This window comes from Pygocentrus nattereri, chromosome 20 (assembly GCF_015220715.1).
Source record: "Pygocentrus nattereri isolate fPygNat1 chromosome 20, fPygNat1.pri, whole genome shotgun sequence".
NCBI lineage: Eukaryota > Metazoa > Chordata > Actinopteri > Characiformes > Serrasalmidae > Pygocentrus > Pygocentrus nattereri.
The window spans coordinates 11,213,987-11,234,300 of record NC_051230.1 but is presented as its reverse complement, the minus strand read 5'-3'; the positions used below and the strand labels follow the sequence as shown (position 1 = coordinate 11,234,300).

Below are 20,314 nucleotides of genomic sequence, written 5' to 3'. Positions count from 1 at the left end.
TTTTTTCAGGTTGTTAAACTAGAGCTGGGCATTATGACAATACATATCCTCATTGTGATACATTATGTCAAAATACACTATGCTCTTCTGAACATGACAGCAGGTTTCTTTATAAAGAGACCAAAATTAGCCCCATTTAACTGGATTTAATGCAACACAGTATGAATAAAAAGAGCATTTTTTATTATATAAAATAAAAAAGCCTATTTTTAAAATGTAGCCCTACTGGTCCTGGTACTCTTTTTCTGACTTTCAATTGACCAGATGTCTGAAAAGGATGGCGCCCCACTGGTGACATCCTGTAAAAATAAAAATAATGAGTGGCCACGACTTAGTGAGGCTTGGGAACGAGATCCTAATGCGTGGCCGCTACTTAGTAAGGCATGGGAATGAGATAATTGAGTCGTAGCCACCGTTTAGTAAGGTGTGGGAACAAGATCATGCCTTACTAAGTCATGGCCAAGCATTAGGATCTCGCTCCCACGTTCCTGTGTGAATAAAAATAATCAGTCTCTTGTTAAGATTTCCACATAACCTAATGCTGCCAGAAACAAAGAAGGAAGAAAGGCCACCTTTACCTCCTCTACCTTGTGGGAAAGTGTCTGTTCCCACATCAAGCTCTGTGACAGCCCTTGGCTGCCTCCACGTGTTCAGCGCTGCATAGAGAGAGAGTGGTTTCACAGATCAAAAGGAGTGCCATGCCCACTTTATGGTGTGTACGAACACACACACCTTCCCACACAGACATACACAGTGTCTGGTTCTCGGCTGACCGATACAACAGGCTGAGAGCTCGCGCACCGCATGGCTAACCAGCAGCAGTGTCGACTTGTTGCCCCGCTCGCAGTTCTACTGCTGGGAGTTGTAGGCATTCTCCTGCTCGCCATTAACACCGAAGACATCAAGGAGACTCCGCAGTACATGGTAATTCCTCTTCTTCAGTGTAATGTAATGACTGGGACACTTTAGCCATTCGACGATAATCGACACAGAGCTCACGGTGTGGGCTCGCTTCGCCCATATAAACAGGTTAATTCATCAAACGCGCTCTTTCCATAGAAGACGAGGCTGTTTGTATGTTAAACACGACCTGACTGAGCTGACAGAGCGGCTTCCTGCACTACTAATACTGCAACCTAGAGAGCGTCTTGGCCTCCTTTCAGCTGTTTTTTTTCCCCAAATTAAAATTGTTACAAATTCAAATCCACTCCCTTAAAAGGCCCACCTGATATGAAAGGCTTATTTCAGGATTTAACCCATTAATGTCCGCGTCTGAAGTGTTACATTACTTTTGGTCCATATACATTTGAGAGATGAGTTCGCATCACTTAAAGGGGAATCCCATCGAAATGTTTGCTAAGTGGGTGTCAGTCAGAGTGATTTGATGTGAAATGTGTCGTTCTGGGCCTGGTGGTGGAGATAGGAGCCAAAGTCTGGGCAAATGAATGCTTCCAAAAGCTCCCTCAAAAAAAGTTAGTGCGTGAAATGGTTATGATGGCCTGATGTCAGTTTTACAGAAGTTTTTTTTTTAGAAGTTTTTGGACAAATTTTTTTAGTCTTCTAGGCGCACGTGGGGCATTATAAAGCAAAAAAGCTACCCAAAGAAAACTTATTTTGTTCATCGCTATCTAACATAATCAACATTATGTATAAAACACATTCACTGCTGGCTTTCACCACCACTGGACATAAATCTGAGTGGGTACGTTTCTCCACAATTGACCATTTCACATCAAACCACTATGAAGAACTTGGTTTGCAGCTTTACAATTAAATCATGCAGAAGTTCTGAAAAGTCAGTGAAATTGCCCTTTAATTTTTATTTTGCATGGTTGTACTGATTTTTAAAATCCACAGTTGGTTGTGAATTAATAAGTATTATTATGTGCAATTAAATAAATATCTGTTAGATGTTGATCCATGGTATAATTATGCAAAATTCCACCACTTTAGAGAGCGACAAGTGTGGTGGTGTTTTTCAGCATCATTCAACATTTCCACTCTTAAAGGGAAATTTCAAATATTTTTCTACATTTCTGCATAATTCAATCATTCAGATGTAAACAAAGTCATTTTTTTCAGGTGAAATGGTGGTTACAGTGTTGGTGTCTACAAAACAAAATATGGCCATTGCATGTACTGCCCAAATGGCCGTTAAACCTACAAGTGTCTTCCGAGTTTCTATATGTATGTTGATAATGGTAAAATATAAAGAAGTCTTAGGAAAATGTTCTTGGGGGCTATTATGCCTTTGAGTGCTCTGCATATACCTCTCTGCTCTTAAAATTATCTTTCAAAATTATTATAAAGCAATGTCTCGGGCAGTGCATTAGCATCTCTTTCATGTAATAAATTTCTGTGAGGGAGTTTTTAGAAGTATCAAACTCTTTAGACGTCTGGTTCCTATCACCACCACTGTGAACAGTTCTGAAGCTTTAGGTTTTCCTAGAAAGGAGAATTTCAAATCAAATCACCCTGAATGACTTTGTTTACATTTTAATTATGCAGAAAGTTTGGTGAAATTCCCCTTTAACCTCTTAAGTGTCCAGGGTCCATCGGCAGGCACAAAGTTTTATTACACACTTCTGTAGTCTAAGAATTACTCAACAAGCTTGCTTCAAAATCCCTGTAGTTACTGAATAATAATCCTGGGATTTTAAGGGGTTAACTGACACCTGCTTTGAAAGACACTTGTTTCCACACAATCTGCAGATTTGCATGTCAACTGGATTCAAACAAGGGCCAGTTGAATTTAGTATTCAAACCTTAGAAATGTAAACTCATAAAGCGTGATAAGCAAATGCTTCTTTGCCTCATTTTCTCTCTGTTAAGTGCATAGTTTTGTCCTCTGGTCCTTGTATGATATGTTTAAACGATGCTGCTGCCCTAGATTTCTCCACATTGGCAAGTTTCCACCAGACTGGGGAAGGGGGTGAATAATGGATGGACATTAGTTAATATATTTATTTAAATGACTCTGCATTCAAGCCTCATCAAGTTGAATCACTTCATTCCTCTCAACTGGAAGGGCTTTGTAAATGGCCTCTTTAACCACACGGTTGAATTCAGGACAGTCTAAGAGAGTTCTTTCACCGCGTTGTAGCACTGCTTTTGAAATCTCCTTTTGAAAAGGTCTGCACCAAAACAGCAGGACTTTTGCAGCTTGACCGATGGAACAGAATGCGTAGCCTCTGGCAGTGTGTGTTTGAGTGGTGAAGAGATATACACTCCATCCTGCCTTTACTATTGTCCTCTTTTACTGTAAAATCAGCAGTGTTTAAAGAAGTGCTACAGTATTCATGTGAGCCCACTATAGAAGTTCATTTAGCAAAGGTGTTTTTGCTGTGACGACAGAACTAACATGAAGACTACGGCAAAGAGAATCTCGCTGTTCTCATAGATTAACAGCACCGCCAGAAAGGCATGACACAGGATGATTTGGCACAAATATGAAGCAACAGTGCCATGTCTACTATTCCCTACAGTTTGTTTTGATTATGTAAGCAGTGTTGTTGTGTAGAGATATGTAGCCTTGACATAAATGGTGGCTGATCACAAGTCAACACAAATTTAAAGAGCTTTTCTCTCAAACTAAAGACTCTCAACTTTTGACATGAAATAGAAATAAGAAAAACTTTGTCAGCATCTCAAAAAGCTTTGCAAAGACCTTACAGATTATTTTGATGGAAATGAAAATAAATGCTAAAAATGCTGTGTTTCTTGAGTGGAAGCAGATCAACAGTGAAAATGTTGGCCACCTGGAGGTATTTAATGGTTTCTATGAGAGAGATTAGACAAACGATTTGCAAATGCTGTTCAATTCAATTATAAAAGGACATTGTTGAGAACACTCAATAACTAATTCACTGCATGTTTGATACCAATTGAAAACATAACAACCCACTTGATGGTGCTAAAGTGGAAAGTATAACTAAAAAATAGTGGACTTCTGCATTGTAATCATTCTCTGTGGTTGACAGTGATGGATTTCATTGCACACTTGTGACATTGGCTATCTTTCTACTAAAGGTTCTGCTTTTGCACATAATCTTTTCCACTGAAGTACATGTTCAGACAACTCTCAGGCAAACAATAGAGGCGTTTGTACAAACTTGTGGAGTCCATGCCAGCAACCAAGAAATTCAAATTCACGTTAAAATTTCAAAGATTTTACTTTGTCAAATTGTTATGTTGTAATAAATGTAAAATATAACAATAAGGCATAACATAATTAGTATATGGGGAGGGGGTGTAATGAGAAAGAAGCTGAGAGAAGTTTACAGGACATGATAATTTAAGAGCGCTGAAGAAAAGTGGAAAGAAAAGAATTAAATTCTTACCATTGGCATTTTCCATTTACACTGAATCATTTTAGTCAATGCACCTGAGCGCACAGGAGACAGAATAGTGGCGAGCAGATGTACGTTAAGCCACAATGAATCCTTACGCAAACTCTCTAAAGGGTGGAGAGCAGGTCTGAATGAGGAAGGCTGTTAATGCTGCCCTAGTTGCATGTATTGTCTTGTCCACATTATCTTACTACAAGGCTGAGAGAAGTCCCAGTTTGCTATTTAGCCCTACCCTTACAGAGTCATTTAATTTAATTTCCTTCTTGATTAACTGTAAATTCCATGGATTTGCTCTGGTGTTATCAAGGGCACTATAACTGCCAAACTGGTTTTGCATGGAAACTAATATTGCTCATCTATATGATCTTATGACCTCTTTCAGTCAAAGAGATGTTTGTATCAGGTGTCCCTGCAAGGCAAATCAGCAGCACTGCAGGTGTCTGGTGTATAATAAATCTTCATGTTGTCAGTCTTAATTATCTTGGCTTGGCTTGACTTTCACTGTGTCATTTCCCACAGTTCATTTGTTTGGCTTTTGTGTATGTATTTCCAGTATGGCATCGTCTTGGATGCTGGCTCCTCTCATACAGCGATGTTCATCTACAAATGGCCTGCAGACAAACAGAATGGCACAGGAATCGTCACCCAGCACAGCGAATGCCATGTGAAGGGTGAGTGTTTGTGTGTATCAGTAAGAGGTAGGCAATGGTAAAAATATAATATCATAATGTTATGGTTATGCAGGTTTGTTGTAACAGTTGGCAGTACTGCCTCACATTTTAGACAGAACTCTGAAAGTGAGAGTTGTTGTCATGTTTGAAACATTATTACAGGTTAGTAGTTTTTGAGTTGTGACCATTTAGCTGAATATTTCATTTTTTTGCTGTCTCTACGGTAGAGTAATGTTCAAGTCCAGTGTATAAGATTGAATGTTGGTTCTAACACTATGTTAACACCAATCTAATTTTGCAACACTGTGATTATTATCCATATTATATATGTGAAGTATTCTTATCTGTTCTTTCATCACAGCTCTGTGGAAATTCATGTGGCTGTAACAATAAAAATATAATGTATCATGCAGCCCCTGTGTTTGTGCATGCGCAAGCATGTATGAGTCCGCTAAAGGTTGATGATTGAGCAAAAAAATATTGCAATGCTTGAACTAAACAATTGCTCAAAAGAACTATTTTTATAAAAGAATTTATTTTATTTTTTATTCATTATCAGTATTGATTAAAATACTGTAAACTAGACCCCATAAGATATTTTAAGATCTTTTATTATGTTTGGGAACATTGAGAAGTTATTAAATGATAAATAGTATATAGTACTTATCCATTTATAGTTATCCTTTGATAGGTTATTTCGAGATTTGTTAAATTTTCAAATATAAGGCATACAGAACTTTATTCAGAATGTTCTACAGCTTTCTCGGTTGTTTTGAAATCATTTACTGCTTTGTTCCTTATTCAGAACACAGCTATCTACTTATTATTGAAAACTATAATGTTACACAGTATTAGCATCATGTTAGAATTATTTTATAGATATATACTACTGTGGAAAAGGCATAGACCAAGACTTTGATTTATTTAATTTTCAGCTCAAACAGCTAACAACAGTTATTCATTTTTCAGCATCAGGAAAAAAAGCAAAAATAAATGTTAAAAAAATTACAACAACTGAACATTAATTATTTCACAATTTAGTGTGTCCCCCTTTTTGCCTTTATTTAAACCTTCCATTCTTTTTGAGAGACAAATAAATCTGCAGGGATATTTTTCCACACCTCCAAAGTTCTGTCTTAGATGTTGGCTGCAGCCAACTGTCACAATTGGCCCCTCCCAGTCCTGTCCATGTGCATTTTGTATATTTTATCATCCATGTGTGTTTGTTTTGGTTCAGTCCGGCCCTCTTGTTGTCTGATTCCACCCCTGATTGTTACCACCTGTTTCCCACCTGACCATCATTAGCCCTATTGTATTTAAGCCCTGTTTTTTCCTTAGTCTAGTGCTGGTCTTTGTTTGATATGTTTGATTGTGTTGGATGTACTGTATTCTCGTGGTGTTTGGTTCTTGTTTGAGTTTCTGTGTTCATTTTGTCATTTTGTCTGTCCCTCCTGCTCTCCATATCGGCTGTTTGAACCTGGACCATTTTGACCATGAGCCTGGATGTGCCCATGATAAAAGTCACTTATCTCAGCATGTGCGTCCACCTCCTCGCTTCCCGTTACTACAATAGAACTTCAGTTTAGCTTGCTTGGCTGTATCTAGCTAGATACCACAGAGAATAAAAATCTTATCTGGATAGTTTTTCACTGGTCATTTTAAGAATTTGACCCTTTGCTTCATACAAAACTTAACAATGAAGTAAGATCATTACCACAACTAGATTTTCAGTAAAACAAACTTGCTGGTTGCATTAAATAGACATGAACTACAAGTTACATTGTACATGTGTTTCACAGAATTCATGAGCCCTTCTCATTATAGGTTATAGGTTCCCTATAACTGGTCTTTTTAATGATTCAGTACTGTTGTTCAGTGTTCTAGAAGTACTGAGAATATCCATGATATGTGTTATGACATTAAATGTCACAGTTATGATAACAGATGCCCACCCCTAGCATGTTCATGCAGGCAGTGTATATGAACCAAGGCAAGAGAGGGTGAATATAGAGGAAGGTAAAGTGAAAGAAAAGACAGATAAAATGGAAAAAAAAGAGATTCATAAAGAGAAATATGAAACCAGGGAATCCGTACAGATAGTCATTTAGAACCTGCTAGTTTCAGTTCATGTGCATACAATCGGTATGTTGTATACTTCTCAAAAGGCCTGTCTAAACATTAATAAATGATAGAGAAATTTCACTTCATATAAAACATTTTTTACCTCAGACAGTGAACTCCTCTTCACACCAGTGAAGCATGATATTTTACAGAAGTGTGAAAAAAATCGAAAGTGCTTTTTCTGGTACATTTCCTTGTTCTGTAGAGGTGCCCTCAGGGTGCCATCTCAGGCAGTTCCTCAAGCAATTCAGTTTGGGATCCCCATAACGCTAGTCTCTGGAGATTTGCCAACCACCATGTTCTGACACATACCATGAGACTGTACATGCTCCCTGATTATTGCTGACGAGTAATCTTCAACGGAAGCATCTGGCATGAAGAAAAGAGATACTGTTTTTTTGTCTGTCAGTGTTTCCTCTCTTTCTTGGAAACTTTTTAAAACAGCACTTTTGAACTTCTCTGCAGCTGCTTTAGAGACATCAGTGAGGGCAAATCTTGGTCAGTGATTAAATGATTGATCACTGTAGAGTGTTGAACATAAAGGCCTAGTAAATTTGCAGTACCTCTTATGTTTCAAGCAACTTTTAGTTCTTAGTATTATGTACTAATGCTCATGATGTCTGTCAATAATGATCAATAGAATAGTAAGGAAAAATATATAATGATAAGATTTTTGTCTGTATCTCCCAGCACTAATCTCATTTCTTATTAAAGTATGGCTGAGAACGCTGTATAATATTAAGAATCTCAAATATAATTAATATCCAGAAAAATATGCACAGTATATTATTTGTCATTGCATTCACTTCTTATTCAGTATCCCTGAAATACTGAATCAAGCATCTAAAAACACTTTTCAGTGAGTGTATTGTAATATTTAAGTCCACATTTTGCAAGTTATTTTTGTATATAAGAAATGGCAAAAAAAAAAAACTTATTAGCAGTTGATGAACTGTTACAGGAAATGCATCATATCATTGTTGGAAAGGGTCAAGGTCAACCTTGCATAAGTAAATAAGTCATCAACCTAAACTGAATATGAAGCAGATGTTCTGGTTGCTGTGTAGATTTTGTAATAGCAGGTTGATGTTTTTCCCACTAGGTGGAGGAATATCTAGCTATGCAGGCCAAAAAGGAGGAGCTGCTCATAGCCTGGAGGAGTGCATGGAGAATGCTGTTCAAGAAATTCCCAAAGCCAGGCACTCTCTCACTCCAGTCTACCTCGGAGCTACAGCTGGCATGAGACTGCTGAAGTGAGTTACACAGCATGTTTTAAAACAGTCTTAAATGCCTAGTCTGGAGATCAAGTAAACCAGAGGTCACCAGAGGCCCTTCTCCTGGTGATCTACTTTCCTGCAGAGTTTAGCTCTGTCTTATCTGACAATATCCTCTGATTCAGCCAATCAAGAACTTCTGAAGAAGTTGATTAGCTGGAACAGGTGTGGCAGATTGTGGGTGTAACTAGACTTCACAGGAGGTAGATTTCCAATACCAAGGCCACTGCAGTAAACAGTTAATATGAGGCCAATACCAGAAGAAAATGCTAGATTAGATAAATGAGATCTGATCTAATTTAATCATAAATCTATCCAGAAAAGTATTTTAATATTTAAGTAACATAGAATTTATTGTAGTGCAACATAATATAATATAAAATGATAACAACAGTAGCCACATGTTGCCTAATGTTAACATAAGAACAACAAATAGTATTATAATAGAATTACAATTGCATTATTTTAAGTGGTGAAGTGTTGAAGTGTTGCCTTCTTCAGCCCAATGCAGTCTTCATGATTGACATACTTACACCATCTTTGTACAGCATTATCAGTTGCCTGAGGTACTTGACGATGCAGATCTTATGCCAAAGATGCATGGTTTTATATTCTCTACAGCATTTCCAACCCCACTGTGTCAGATGAGATTTTAAAGGAAGTGGGGGACAAGCTGAAGGCATATCCATTTCATTTCAAAGGGGCCACCATCTTGACTGGGCAAGAGGAAGGAGCGTACGGCTGGGTCACAGTGAACTACCTCTTAGAAAACTTTATCAAAGTAAAGACATCTGCTTTTCTTCAGTATTAAAATTGAATACTTTCTTGGCTTTGCTTTAGAGAATTTGAGATAATTGTACATTGTTTATTTTATATAATGTAATATTTTCATTTTGAAAGCTCTTATCATGGAATATTGATTTTTTTAGTATATTAAATAAAATAGATTAATGGACTTAATCTATATATAATAAAGTTAATCATTAGAATGTCCTTTGAAGGCTCCCTGACTAGATCCATTCTTGTTCATATTGTTATAAGTACCGCATGAATTCTGTAGTGCTGCTCTGTTGTCTGCTCTTTCTTTGACCTTGCTCCTCTTCTCTTACTAGTATGGTTTTGTAGGCCACTGGCTATTCCCTGGCAGAAACACAGTTGGCGCACTAGATTTTGGTGGAGCCTCCACTCAGATTACGTTTGAGACTGGGGAAAAGGTGGAGGACAGCAACAACTTGATGATGCTGCGGCTTTACGGCCGAAACTACCGCATCTACACTCAAAGCTTTTTATGCTACGGCAGGGACCAGATGTTACGGCAGCTGCTGGCTCACTTGGTCAAGGTAAACACAGGGATCTGGGCGTGCCACAGCTGACAATGGCACCTGTAAACAGAATAAATAAGAGGCAAGTCAGTTAATTGAGAATGCCTTGTTGTTGAAAGATGGAAGATGTATTTGAATTTGGGGTGCATAATATCAAGGCAGTATTATAAAAAATCTAATTTACAGTTTTTCCTGTTACCCCAAATGTAGTCACTCAGTCAGAATGTGTTTGTTGTCTGAAGCTTGCCTCAGGTAAAGGAGGCTAATAGCGTGCAAACTACATGCTACAGTCTTACCACAGACCATGTTGCGTAAACCCAGAAAGACTTTCACATGCAACTTGTAATTCTGTATGCATACTGATATCTACAAAACAGACAAAATTCCAGACAAATGTCAGGATTTAAAATGGGTGCTACAGATGTTTTTAGCTATGCAGCATGCTTTTTATTTTAAACGGTATTTCACACATATTTGGGACTGTAAGTGATCATTTTTTATTAAATGTTTTTGTTTTTGTTTTTTTTTCAGAAGTTATATTGACTGTATAGTCAATATTGTAGAAAAATTAGATTTTTTACTGTGGTGGTGATAAAAATACTTTATTGTTACCCAAAATTACCATTGAGCTACATAAGTCTTTTGTGTTTTTATAAGTAATCTAGATAATGGGAAAATACGGTAAATGGGTCAATTTGGAAAAAAAAGTTTTCTTCTGGGACTGTTTTGCCCATGATGTGTCTCTCTACTATGAATGACTTTTAAAAGACATTTCAGGCCAAAATCTTCTCTCAAAAGTATTGAAAACAGTGTCTCAGGCATATTTGTTACCCTTTCATGTAATAACCTTTAGTTTTTAGAGGCATTAAACTCTTCAGACATCTGGTACCTATCACCTCCACTATGAACAATTCTTTAATTTTCCATAGAACATTGAGAGTATTGAGCATTAAAGTACTCCAAATGACTTTGATTACATCTCAACCATTTATTTATTCTGGAATTTTGAAAAATACTGGATGGGTATAAGACGGTTTTGAGATCAATATCTAAAGAGTGCCATCTTCAACCTAAACCAGTCTTCAGCTACAAAAATGCCCATTTTATAGTTAACAGTATGTCATACATTGTCAGAGACTTCTCTGACACTTTGACATGATAGCATAAGACGCAGTTTGAGATGTGTTAGGACTGTGGTTTGCCAAGTGCTAACTGGTGCTTACCTGTTAGCTACATCTACCTCAGTGTGAAGCAAACTTTGGGCAGGAAACCTGTCATAGCTGTTTAACTACGTTCTAGGTAAGTGTAGCTGTCAAGTTCACAGTTTGCTTATGAAACATGTTTCTGTTTTCTTTGCTGCTTTCAATGTAAATCTAGTAGGTTTCACATTCTCAAACCAAATAGAAAAGTGTGTTTCACAGAATGCTGCAAAGCTGTGGATAACCAGCACAGCAAGAGCTAACACTGGGCTCAGTCACTTATTTGGATTGCACAGTCCAGCTCGCTGATGAAAGCCCAGAGTGTGTTGATTTCACACACAGATATTTAAACTGGCTATGAGAATGGCTTTGAAGCAAGATCAGCAGTTAAATAGCCTAGATATATTTTTTTTAATTCTACTGAATGGAGTGTTCGATTTGACGTTTGAAAGGTCAAAACTAGCATAAACATCAGTTTTTGTGTTTGATATCAAAATGAGTCAAAAGCAAGCTTCACACTTGGCCACTTGGACTTGGACTTGTTTTTTTCTGATATTGGAGCTGATAATGGAACCTTTAGCTGATACAGACACTGATCCAATGTTTTTTTTTTTCTTTAAAAACTGATAAGTGTTGGGAATCCCAGTAGTAGGAGTAAATCCCAGTAGTAGGAGTAAACTCTCCATTTCCCATGATGTTCTGCTACAGGAATTGGACAGAGCTTTAGAGTTAAAAGGCCAGGGAAGATATTTTCTACATTCCCTTCCCCAGTGTGAAAGTGCGATGGTAGTTGTTGACTTGGATGTTACAGCTACAACTACAACCAACCATCCACACTCTTTCGTCCTTTCTACCTTATAGAGTCATCTTCTCACCTAATCCATAGGAAAACAGGCTTTTACATCTTTTTCTTGTGTTTTAATCAGACATAATACAGTGTTCACCAAATGCTGGCACTAGCTACAATCTACTCTTTATTGAGTTATAAACACTAAGCATTAAAATAATCTATTTGCTGGATTAAGGTGGTAGATTAAACCACAGAAACATTAGAAAAGGATGTCATAAAAAATATTATGCAAAGAAAAAAACGACTCCGCCAGCTAAGGGGGCTTGTTTCAAGTCCAACTGTCTGGTTGATCATACAGGTGGGATTTTAGGCTCACAATCTTCAGAATGTAGTCTGACTGGAAGTGATATCAGCCATCAGCTCCAGTCAGATCCACTGTATTCAATTCCAAAAGTCTTGAGGAACTTCTGTAATTCTGTACATTTGATTCACTGAACCATAAGATGTTTAATTGTAAGGCCCAATCCCATTTCTTATTTTTACCCCTACCACTTGTTTTCAAGAGTCACCTTGGCCTTTGGGACGGAGTTACAAAATCTTCTCCTATGAAATGGCACAAGACTCAAAGAAACAAGAACAGTACTACTTTAACAGGCTACTAGCGGTGCTCTGTAGGCGGCTCTGCCAGTCTACAGTGATAGCAGAGCAGGGTAAAGTACAGCAAATTTGCTGCTGGTCTTTAGTCAAATTTAGAACATCATATGCCTTCAAAGAGGGGGGATGTGACAATTATTTATTGCCCACCCCTAATTCTTTGGTGATATAAAGCTGCCGTCTTCTTGTTCGAATTTTCCAGTTCCACCTTAAATCTTGCAGCAGGGCTGACACCTGAGGTGCCAGAATAACCGCTGCACCACTTAAGGTGGAACAGGAAATTTAGCTGGCTAGCTGCCCAGACAAAAGAAAAAAAAAGTGCCTATGAAAGTGCCTACATTGCCATCACACTTCACCCTACCCCCCTATCTCAACAAAAATTGAGGCACCCTACCCCTAGGCGTGAACGTGCAAAACAGAGGGATAAGGGCTAAGTGCTAGGTGTAAGGGGTGAAATGGGATTGGGCCTAAGTCTGCCATATTCTGTGTCAGTATAATTGTAATACATGATTAACTGTTCTCTTTTTTGCTTTTCCTCTCTCAGACTCAGGGGTCGGACGGCCCCATAGTCCACCCCTGCTATCCATCAAATTATAACGTGTCCATGGGCCCAGATGCCATTTTCGATTCCCCATGCACAGCAAAAGAAAGACCCATACCCTACACCGCTGAGAAGAAGCTGCAAATACAAGGTTCAGGGAACTACGAGCACTGCTTGGGAAACATGTCAATGATCTTCTCCTTCCAGGCTTGCCCATACTCCAAGTGCTCCTTTAACAAGGTCTTCCAGCCCAACGTCAGTGGCAAGTTTATGGTAGGTGTACTCGCTATGATTTTGAAAACATCATGTATAATGACGAGGACAAGCCTTTACAATCACGTCCCTTCGACTGGAAAAATATAGCACTAATGTTTTCATCTCGCGTGCCTCGGAAAGCACTAATGTCTCTGCTGGTCTTTTCAGTCTGGAACTCAAAACAATATTAACTTCTGCTGAAGTCTGAGGGAATGCAGAAGCAGCGCTGATGTTAAGCAGTGCTGACAAGCGGAACAGTATTAGCTCAAAGCTGCTCTGAAGTTTAAGCGTGCAGGATCCTTTGGGCACACCGCATATGTCATCATAGTTTCTACGTGATTATGCAATCTTGCTCTTTGGTTTTGTGTCTGTCTGTCCCTGTTTGCTTTTTTTTCCCTCAGCCCTCTTTTTCCCCCCTTGGCTGTCTTTCTCAGCCTTTTTGCTTGCCCCTCTTTCCTCATTTGGAACTGGTCTGTTGTCATTTTAACTCTTTCCTATACTGCCATCTAATGTCTAGGTCTCTCTCTCTCTCTCTCTCTCTCTCTCTCTCTCTCTCTCTCTCTCTCTCTCTCTCTCTCTCTCTCTCTCTCTCTCTCTCTCTCTCTCTCTCTCTCTCTCTCTCTCTCTCTCTCTCTCTCTCTCTCTCTAGCCACTGAAATAAAACCATAGGGCTGTGATGACAAGTAATTTAGAAAAAATCCATAACTTGACACATGAATTTATTAAATATTTGAAACCACAAATATTTAGTAGTTCAATATTCGGTACATCTATGACAGTTTCTGCTTCTGCCAGAGGGGTGTAGGAGTGAGTAAATTATTACTATTAATTGCAGTATTAGAAATAATTATTATTTCTAATAAGTGGGGCAAGAGGATGAAGATAATCTCAGAATGGGATATTCTTAAAAGTTAATCCTGCAGAGACCATTAATAACAATGCAAACAGTAATCATTGATCCTTATCTGAAGGAAATTTGATTACTCAAATTGAGAGCTCTTTCTTAGCTGTTAGAATTTCTGAGATAAGAGATACATATGCATAGGGAAACAGGTTAAAAAAGTTTAATTATAAAGAGATTGGTAAAAAGGGTAATGAAAGATATGTGTGTGTAGAAAAAGACAACAGCGTATAAAGTAAACCAAATAAACTGAACAAGGTAACATGAGAAATCTAAGATATGTAGGTAAAGTCAATTAGGAAGTATTATTAAGGAAGTCTGAATGAAAACCAAAAGTGGGATTTAAAAACACCTTATGGAAAATGACGAACAAAAATGAGAGGCTTACACCAAATGACATTCTAGAGGGTTTGTAGCATCTGTTACCCCCATGTGAGTACTAGAAAAGAAGCAGGGAAAGTTCTATTTATTCTCAAAAGTGTGTCCATGGGTTCAGTAACTTAGGCCAGTGGCTTCTTTCAAAATAGGTCAGCTTTTAGAAGTTGAACAGAACGGAAAGAGGTACCAGTCGAGAACCTTACATGTGTTGTTTCATCTTCTGACGAAAAAAGAATTGGACTGAGTTAAAATGGCTCTAAGTTCTCATGCTATGTCCATATCATGCAACTGATGTGTTCTACAACTTTGAAGATTATTCCAGTGTCTCTGGCTCAATTTGATCTTTAATTCAAGTTGAAACATGGCATGTTTTGTGTATCATACCCGCACTGCAAAATCTAGTGACATTTTTGCCCACCCACACCCACCTACTTCAACCACATGCCATGAGTACCCTCATATGCTCTGTTTGGGTTATGCTTGTGGTCCTCGCCCTCTCCTGCCTGTTGCCATAACCTAACACATCTACACATTATCTGCAGAACGGCAGAACAGCCTCCAGACCCATTGCACATCCACATGCCCAGCTGCAAAAATAAACTTTTCAGTGTTACAAAATAGAAGTTAATATTTTATGTGTTTTAAGCTAAAGAAAACCGTATGAACTTGCACATGGCACTTGGCTAGGTTTTTATCTTTCTCAGTATTTTATCTCTGTCAGCATTACAGTATTAGCTAATTATTCTACAAGACATATAGAAGTCAGCTGAAATACAGTCAAATCCAAAATAGAGCCAAAATAATTTTCTTGGGAAAAAATCAGTTCGATTTTGTGCATACGGTAATTACTAGATGTTATATGTGTGCGTTTTGCAGCTTTTGGCAATTACTGCCATGTTTTTTTTTTCTGCAGCACACTTGTAGCTTACTTGTTGATTGCCTGTCTGCTTCTTCAAGTAGCCAGTAATTGTCCAAGCCCACTCCACCCAGCCAGCCATAATACCCCTCCTACCCTAATTGTATGTTTAATGCACACATTATTTGTACTTTAAACATATAAATCATGTAAGTACGTTCACAATAATTGTAAGCGTGCATCTTTTGTGCAACATGCCAGGAGTGTTTTTGTTGCAGGGTTGGAGTAATCACAATTTTTTTAGTCAACTGAAGCTATGAGTCTGAACCAAAAACAACTCTGTGAGAAATCGTGAGAAATCAGCACATAACAGCACACAAACTCCCAGAGGTCACCACTACCGGTAACCCAACCACCCCCCATGATGCAAACAACCCCAACTAAACCCATTTCCTCACACAATAAAGCACCTAGAACACACATATACCTTAACTAAAGAACAAGCAACATAAACAACTCAAACAGTGTGTGCCTCTCATGAGCGCTTCATGCGGCTCTTTGCATGCCAGCTCCTGGTTGGCAGTGCGCCCTGTAGCCGTCACCACACTATCGTGCTAATTATTTTTAGATATTGCCCAGACATAGTTCAAAGTTACAGTGCTACTGTATATTCTGCCAAAATCAGCGTGAAAGAATTTATTTGACTTCTTTTCCCTGTCAACATTTGAATGTAAAAATATGATGCTAATTTTGTATAAGATTAGTTTTATAATGTCATGTTTGTGAAATGATCTCTTTAAAAATGTAAAGTCTGTATGTACTCATTTCTCAGAGGGACACTTACTATCCAATTTGTGTCTACCACATTTGATGAAGCTTAAAATTTACTCTCAATTCAAGGGCAGAACGTTTGTGAATGGAAAAAGAAGCAAAACATTTTGCTTATTTGTTTCACAGCTGTTTATCAACAATTATCAATAAATGGATACATGTTCACAGCTTCTTAAAACAGTTTATTGGAAACTTAATAAAAAGCCCATTTGACTGTTTATAACATGCTTCTCTATATAAAAGTACTCTCTTTCTCTCCATTGCAGGCATTTTCTGCCTTCTTCTACATTCACTCTTTCCTGCAGAGCACTACTGGCATCACTGTCACTACGCCCGTGCTCCTAGAAGAGGCAGCCATCACCGTCTGCAACATGAGCTTCCAGGAGGTACTACCCTTCCCTGCCGAGCTAATTCTGTCCCTGCTATTCTGAGATATGCTTCTCTATATTTCAGCATTACAGGGCTAATACCTTCATCCTAGACTCATGAGGAGGAAGCTGAAATGTAGTCTAGGCCACTTACTATCTAACTGTCCATCACACTATGTGTTGGTTTTTGTGACATCATAAAACAATGAATTCAAAATGTATTAGCAAATTATGAATTATGAAAAACATTTATAATGAATTCAAAATTTCCATATATTGACTATGTGGAATAACATACCAGATTAGACTTTTTATTTCAGTTTTCTGTGATATGGGTTCTCTAAGATGTCTACTCTCAAACATCTATTCATTCATAAGCTTGTATGTTTGAAAGCCTTGTCTAAAATCTTGATGGATGAAGCCGGATATTAAGAATACTGATGCAATAAACTGAGCGTTCCAAATAAAATCTGTAATAAATCTCCCATGTGATATTCCTTCTGGAAGAAATCAGTGTGAACTACATTGATATGACTGGCAGCGTTTTGATGTTCTCACTCTCTCTCTTTCTGTCTCATTTAAAGATGCTGGAGAAGGTTCCAGAACAGAAGAGCCGTCTGCAGGACTACTGTGCAGCCACAGTCTTCATGCAAGTGCTCTTGCTCAAAGGCTATGGTTTTGATCAGCTCTCTTTTCCCCAGATCTCCTTCCAAAAGAAAGTAAGCCCTGAGCACCATGAACAGTATGCACACTTCTGAGTGAAACATCACACTGTAGAATGGGGGTCAATTATGGAAAACTGCACATCTGTCAATCTGTCACTTGTTTCTTGAGATCTCCTGTCATGTCATTTGTGAATTAATTTACAGATGCTCTATTCATAAATGCTGTAATTCAGCTTAATGAGAAATTATAAACAGCTCATTTAGCATTAGAATATCTAAGTTTAGAGAGTGTAATGAATTACAAATGATCTTTATTTTGTATGTGTGCAAAAAGTCACACTGTTAGGATAGATTGGCTGTAGTTAGCTGTTATGACTAAAGCTTTGTCACCCCCTCTAACTAGTTTCGATTTATGATAATAGGGTGGCACAAAAATCCAAAAACATTTTAGCACAAAGACAGTTCTTAAATGGTAGATCTACTTGTTAACTTTTTATTACACACTTTTATAACCTTATAATATAAGATTTAGCATTATTGTTAATCTGCAGAGTACAGGTTCAGAGCCAATGAAGTGCAAAATATAGTATTATTCACATATAAAGTGCAAGAAATGAACCAACAATTGACAATTGCAGTATGTACAATTAAATATGGTAGAGTGGTAAAAATATAGTTGTTGCAAGTATAGATAGTAGTATAGTAGTAAATATAATCTACATTTAATATACATAATATACAATTTAGGTTGTATATGCTGTCAGAGCAGCATGTGTAAAATGATAAGTACGCAGAGTGAAAAATTTACATGTGTCTGTACAAATATGAGTAGTGCAGTAATGGACTGTACAAATATGAATAGTGTGACAATGCTAGGACACAAAGTACAGTAACAGTGCAATGAGTGCCAACATGCACTCAGCAGGGTCACAGCCTCAGGGAAGAAGCTCTTCCTGAGCCTGCTGGTTTGGGAGCGGAGACTCCTGTAACGCCTGCCAAATGGGAGGAGGGTAAAAAGTCCATGGTTAGGATGAGAAACGTCCTTGATGATCTTCCTCACTTTGCCCAGGCAGCGCTTATGGTAAATGTTCTTAATGCTGGGTAACTGGGTACCTGTGATGCTTTGAGCATTGGTTCTAAAATAAACCTGGAGGGTTACAGGTGTTAAGATGCGTGTGAAGTGACCTTGGGTTTGTGAAAGGCGCTATATAAATGTAATTTATAATTTTTTTTATTATATAAGATAATCCTACTACTAAGATGCTTTTGGGAAACTGGACCCCAAGTTCAGCTCGTAGCATAGCAATTTAAACTGAAAACTCAACATTGTGTAGCGACTCTAAACAAAGTTTGAAGTGATTGAAAGAAATTTTTGTCCAACCTGGTGACAGTTACATTTGTGGGTGGAGCATAGATGGGTCAACTTGCCCCTTTTACTTAACACATAATAAATAAGCCTGTTTACACATACTGCACCTGTATGGGGTGAGCAACCTATGTGAAGAGCATGAAAATGTATCCTAGTCAAGTCCCAAAAGTGGTGCACGGAATGGAGCCTATTTTTTCCTTGTGCTGCATATGTCATGCAGCAAAGTACAGTGAATTAAACTGTATAAAAAAATGAAACACACATACACACACACATTTTCTAAGCCGCTTCTCCCTCAGGGTCGCGAGGGGTTGCTGGAGGCTATCCCAGCTGTCGTTGCGCAGAAGGCAGGATACAACCCTGGACAGGTCGCCAGTCCATCACGAGCAAAAAATGAAACAGAAACCCCAAATAGCTGTTATAAAACAAGATGCTAGCGATCCATTTCTTGCAACATACAGATGCATGAAAGCATGAAAATGATTGCCTTGTCAGAAATCAGAAAGCTGCCAAGGCTGCACAAATGTATCATGCCCCTTTACAACTTGCATGTTATTGAGTAAAGTAACTGATTTGACTGTTTGTCCATTTGGAAGAAGGCTGTATGTAGAACCTGCTTGCTGCACCACTCTACAGTGCAAACACTATGTATATGAATGACCAGTCCGTGAGCTGTAGCAGTCAAGATGCTATATCGCTCATGACACACAGAGGTCATCTGTGAGAAACAGGCCTTATTCACACCATTTTTTTGTATAAAAGCAAAGCTCAGTTTTTAAATCTGTCATAATCCTCATACAATGTTTGGGTTTTTAGGCAGGGGACACTTCAGTTGGCTGGGCTCTGGGTTACATGCTGAGCTTGAGCAGCCTCCTGCCGTCTGAGAGTGTGGCCCTGAGGAAGGCTCTGCGTCCAGGGGTTTGGAATACTCTCATCTTCCTCTTCACCGTTCTAATCTCTGTAGCACTCCTGTCTGTCTTTCTGCTCATGTTCCGCAAGAAGAAAGGAAGTGATGTGGCCCTTTAATAACAGCTACACAGCACTGTGATTTGGCAAGCCTTTGTAAGTCATTAATGCACTGAAAAGGAGGTTTTACTAAAATGTCTACATCTATGGAGAGAAAAACGGTATGTCAGATAAAAGTGAAAAACATTTAACACTTCGCTGTTTACATCACTATTACTGAGTTTTTAAAATTAGATAATGGCAGAGGTCATCACTATATGACCTGGAGGGAGAAAAGACAGGCTTTCAGGACAAATGATACCTTTTTCAAACTAAATGGACTCATTTGTAGTTTTTATTTTCTTGGTACCAATAAATACATTCAGAGTTTTGTTCTCTGCGACAGTTGGAAGTTGTAGAAGAAGGAATGTTTAAGTAGCATATGTTACATACACTTTTTACAAGGATTTGTATACAGCACTTATTTTTAGTAATATTTACATTTGAATATTTTGTATATGTGAAACATTTTGAATTCAAGGTTTATGCATTTTATACACTGGAAATCATGAATATTAAAACTAATGATGGTACTGATGATGAATAAAAAAAACTATCTTTCATAATACTGTGGTGTTTTTTTTAATCAAAATGTTTGGCCTGGAATGAGCCCTGTAATATAAATTTGTGGGTTTTTTTGTTTTTTTTATCTTTAACTGACTAACTGAAGTAAGTAATATGAACTAATATGTTTTAAACGGATTAAGTAAAACAGTGTGAAATAAAGATTTTCATGATGGAATAAGTGTAATTGTTTAAAGAAGT

At 38.0% G+C, this 20,314-nt stretch overlaps 1 protein-coding gene across 1 annotated transcript; it reads left to right on the top strand.

Moving 5' to 3' along the window:
• The first annotated feature begins 683 nt into the window (after positions 1 to 683).
• On the top strand, positions 684 to 20,020 carry LOC108423711 (ectonucleoside triphosphate diphosphohydrolase 2). Its single transcript, XM_017691207.2, has 9 exons — positions 684 to 924; positions 4,903 to 5,020; positions 8,244 to 8,394; positions 9,037 to 9,196; positions 9,528 to 9,755; positions 12,925 to 13,194; positions 16,409 to 16,528; positions 17,095 to 17,229; positions 19,361 to 20,020. The coding sequence occupies exons 1-9, from the start codon at positions 805 to 807 to the stop codon at positions 19,568 to 19,570; spliced, it is 1,512 nt and encodes a 503-aa protein (XP_017546696.1). The 5' UTR covers positions 684 to 804; the 3' UTR covers positions 19,571 to 20,020.
• Positions 20,021 to 20,314: the final 294 nt, after the last annotated feature.

Excerpts from the sequence above, each read along its gene's own strand:
- LOC108423711 (XM_017691207.2), top strand. The coding sequence starts at position 805 with ATGGCTAACCAGCAGCAGTGTCGACTTGTTGCCCCGCTCGCAGTTCTA. Across the intron at positions 925-4,902 it reads AGGAGACTCCGCAGTACATG|TATGGCATCGTCTTGGATGC; the intron begins GTAATTCCTCTT and ends ATGTATTTCCAG. Across the intron at positions 8,395-9,036 it reads GCTGGCATGAGACTGCTGAA|CATTTCCAACCCCACTGTGT; the intron begins GTGAGTTACACA and ends TATTCTCTACAG.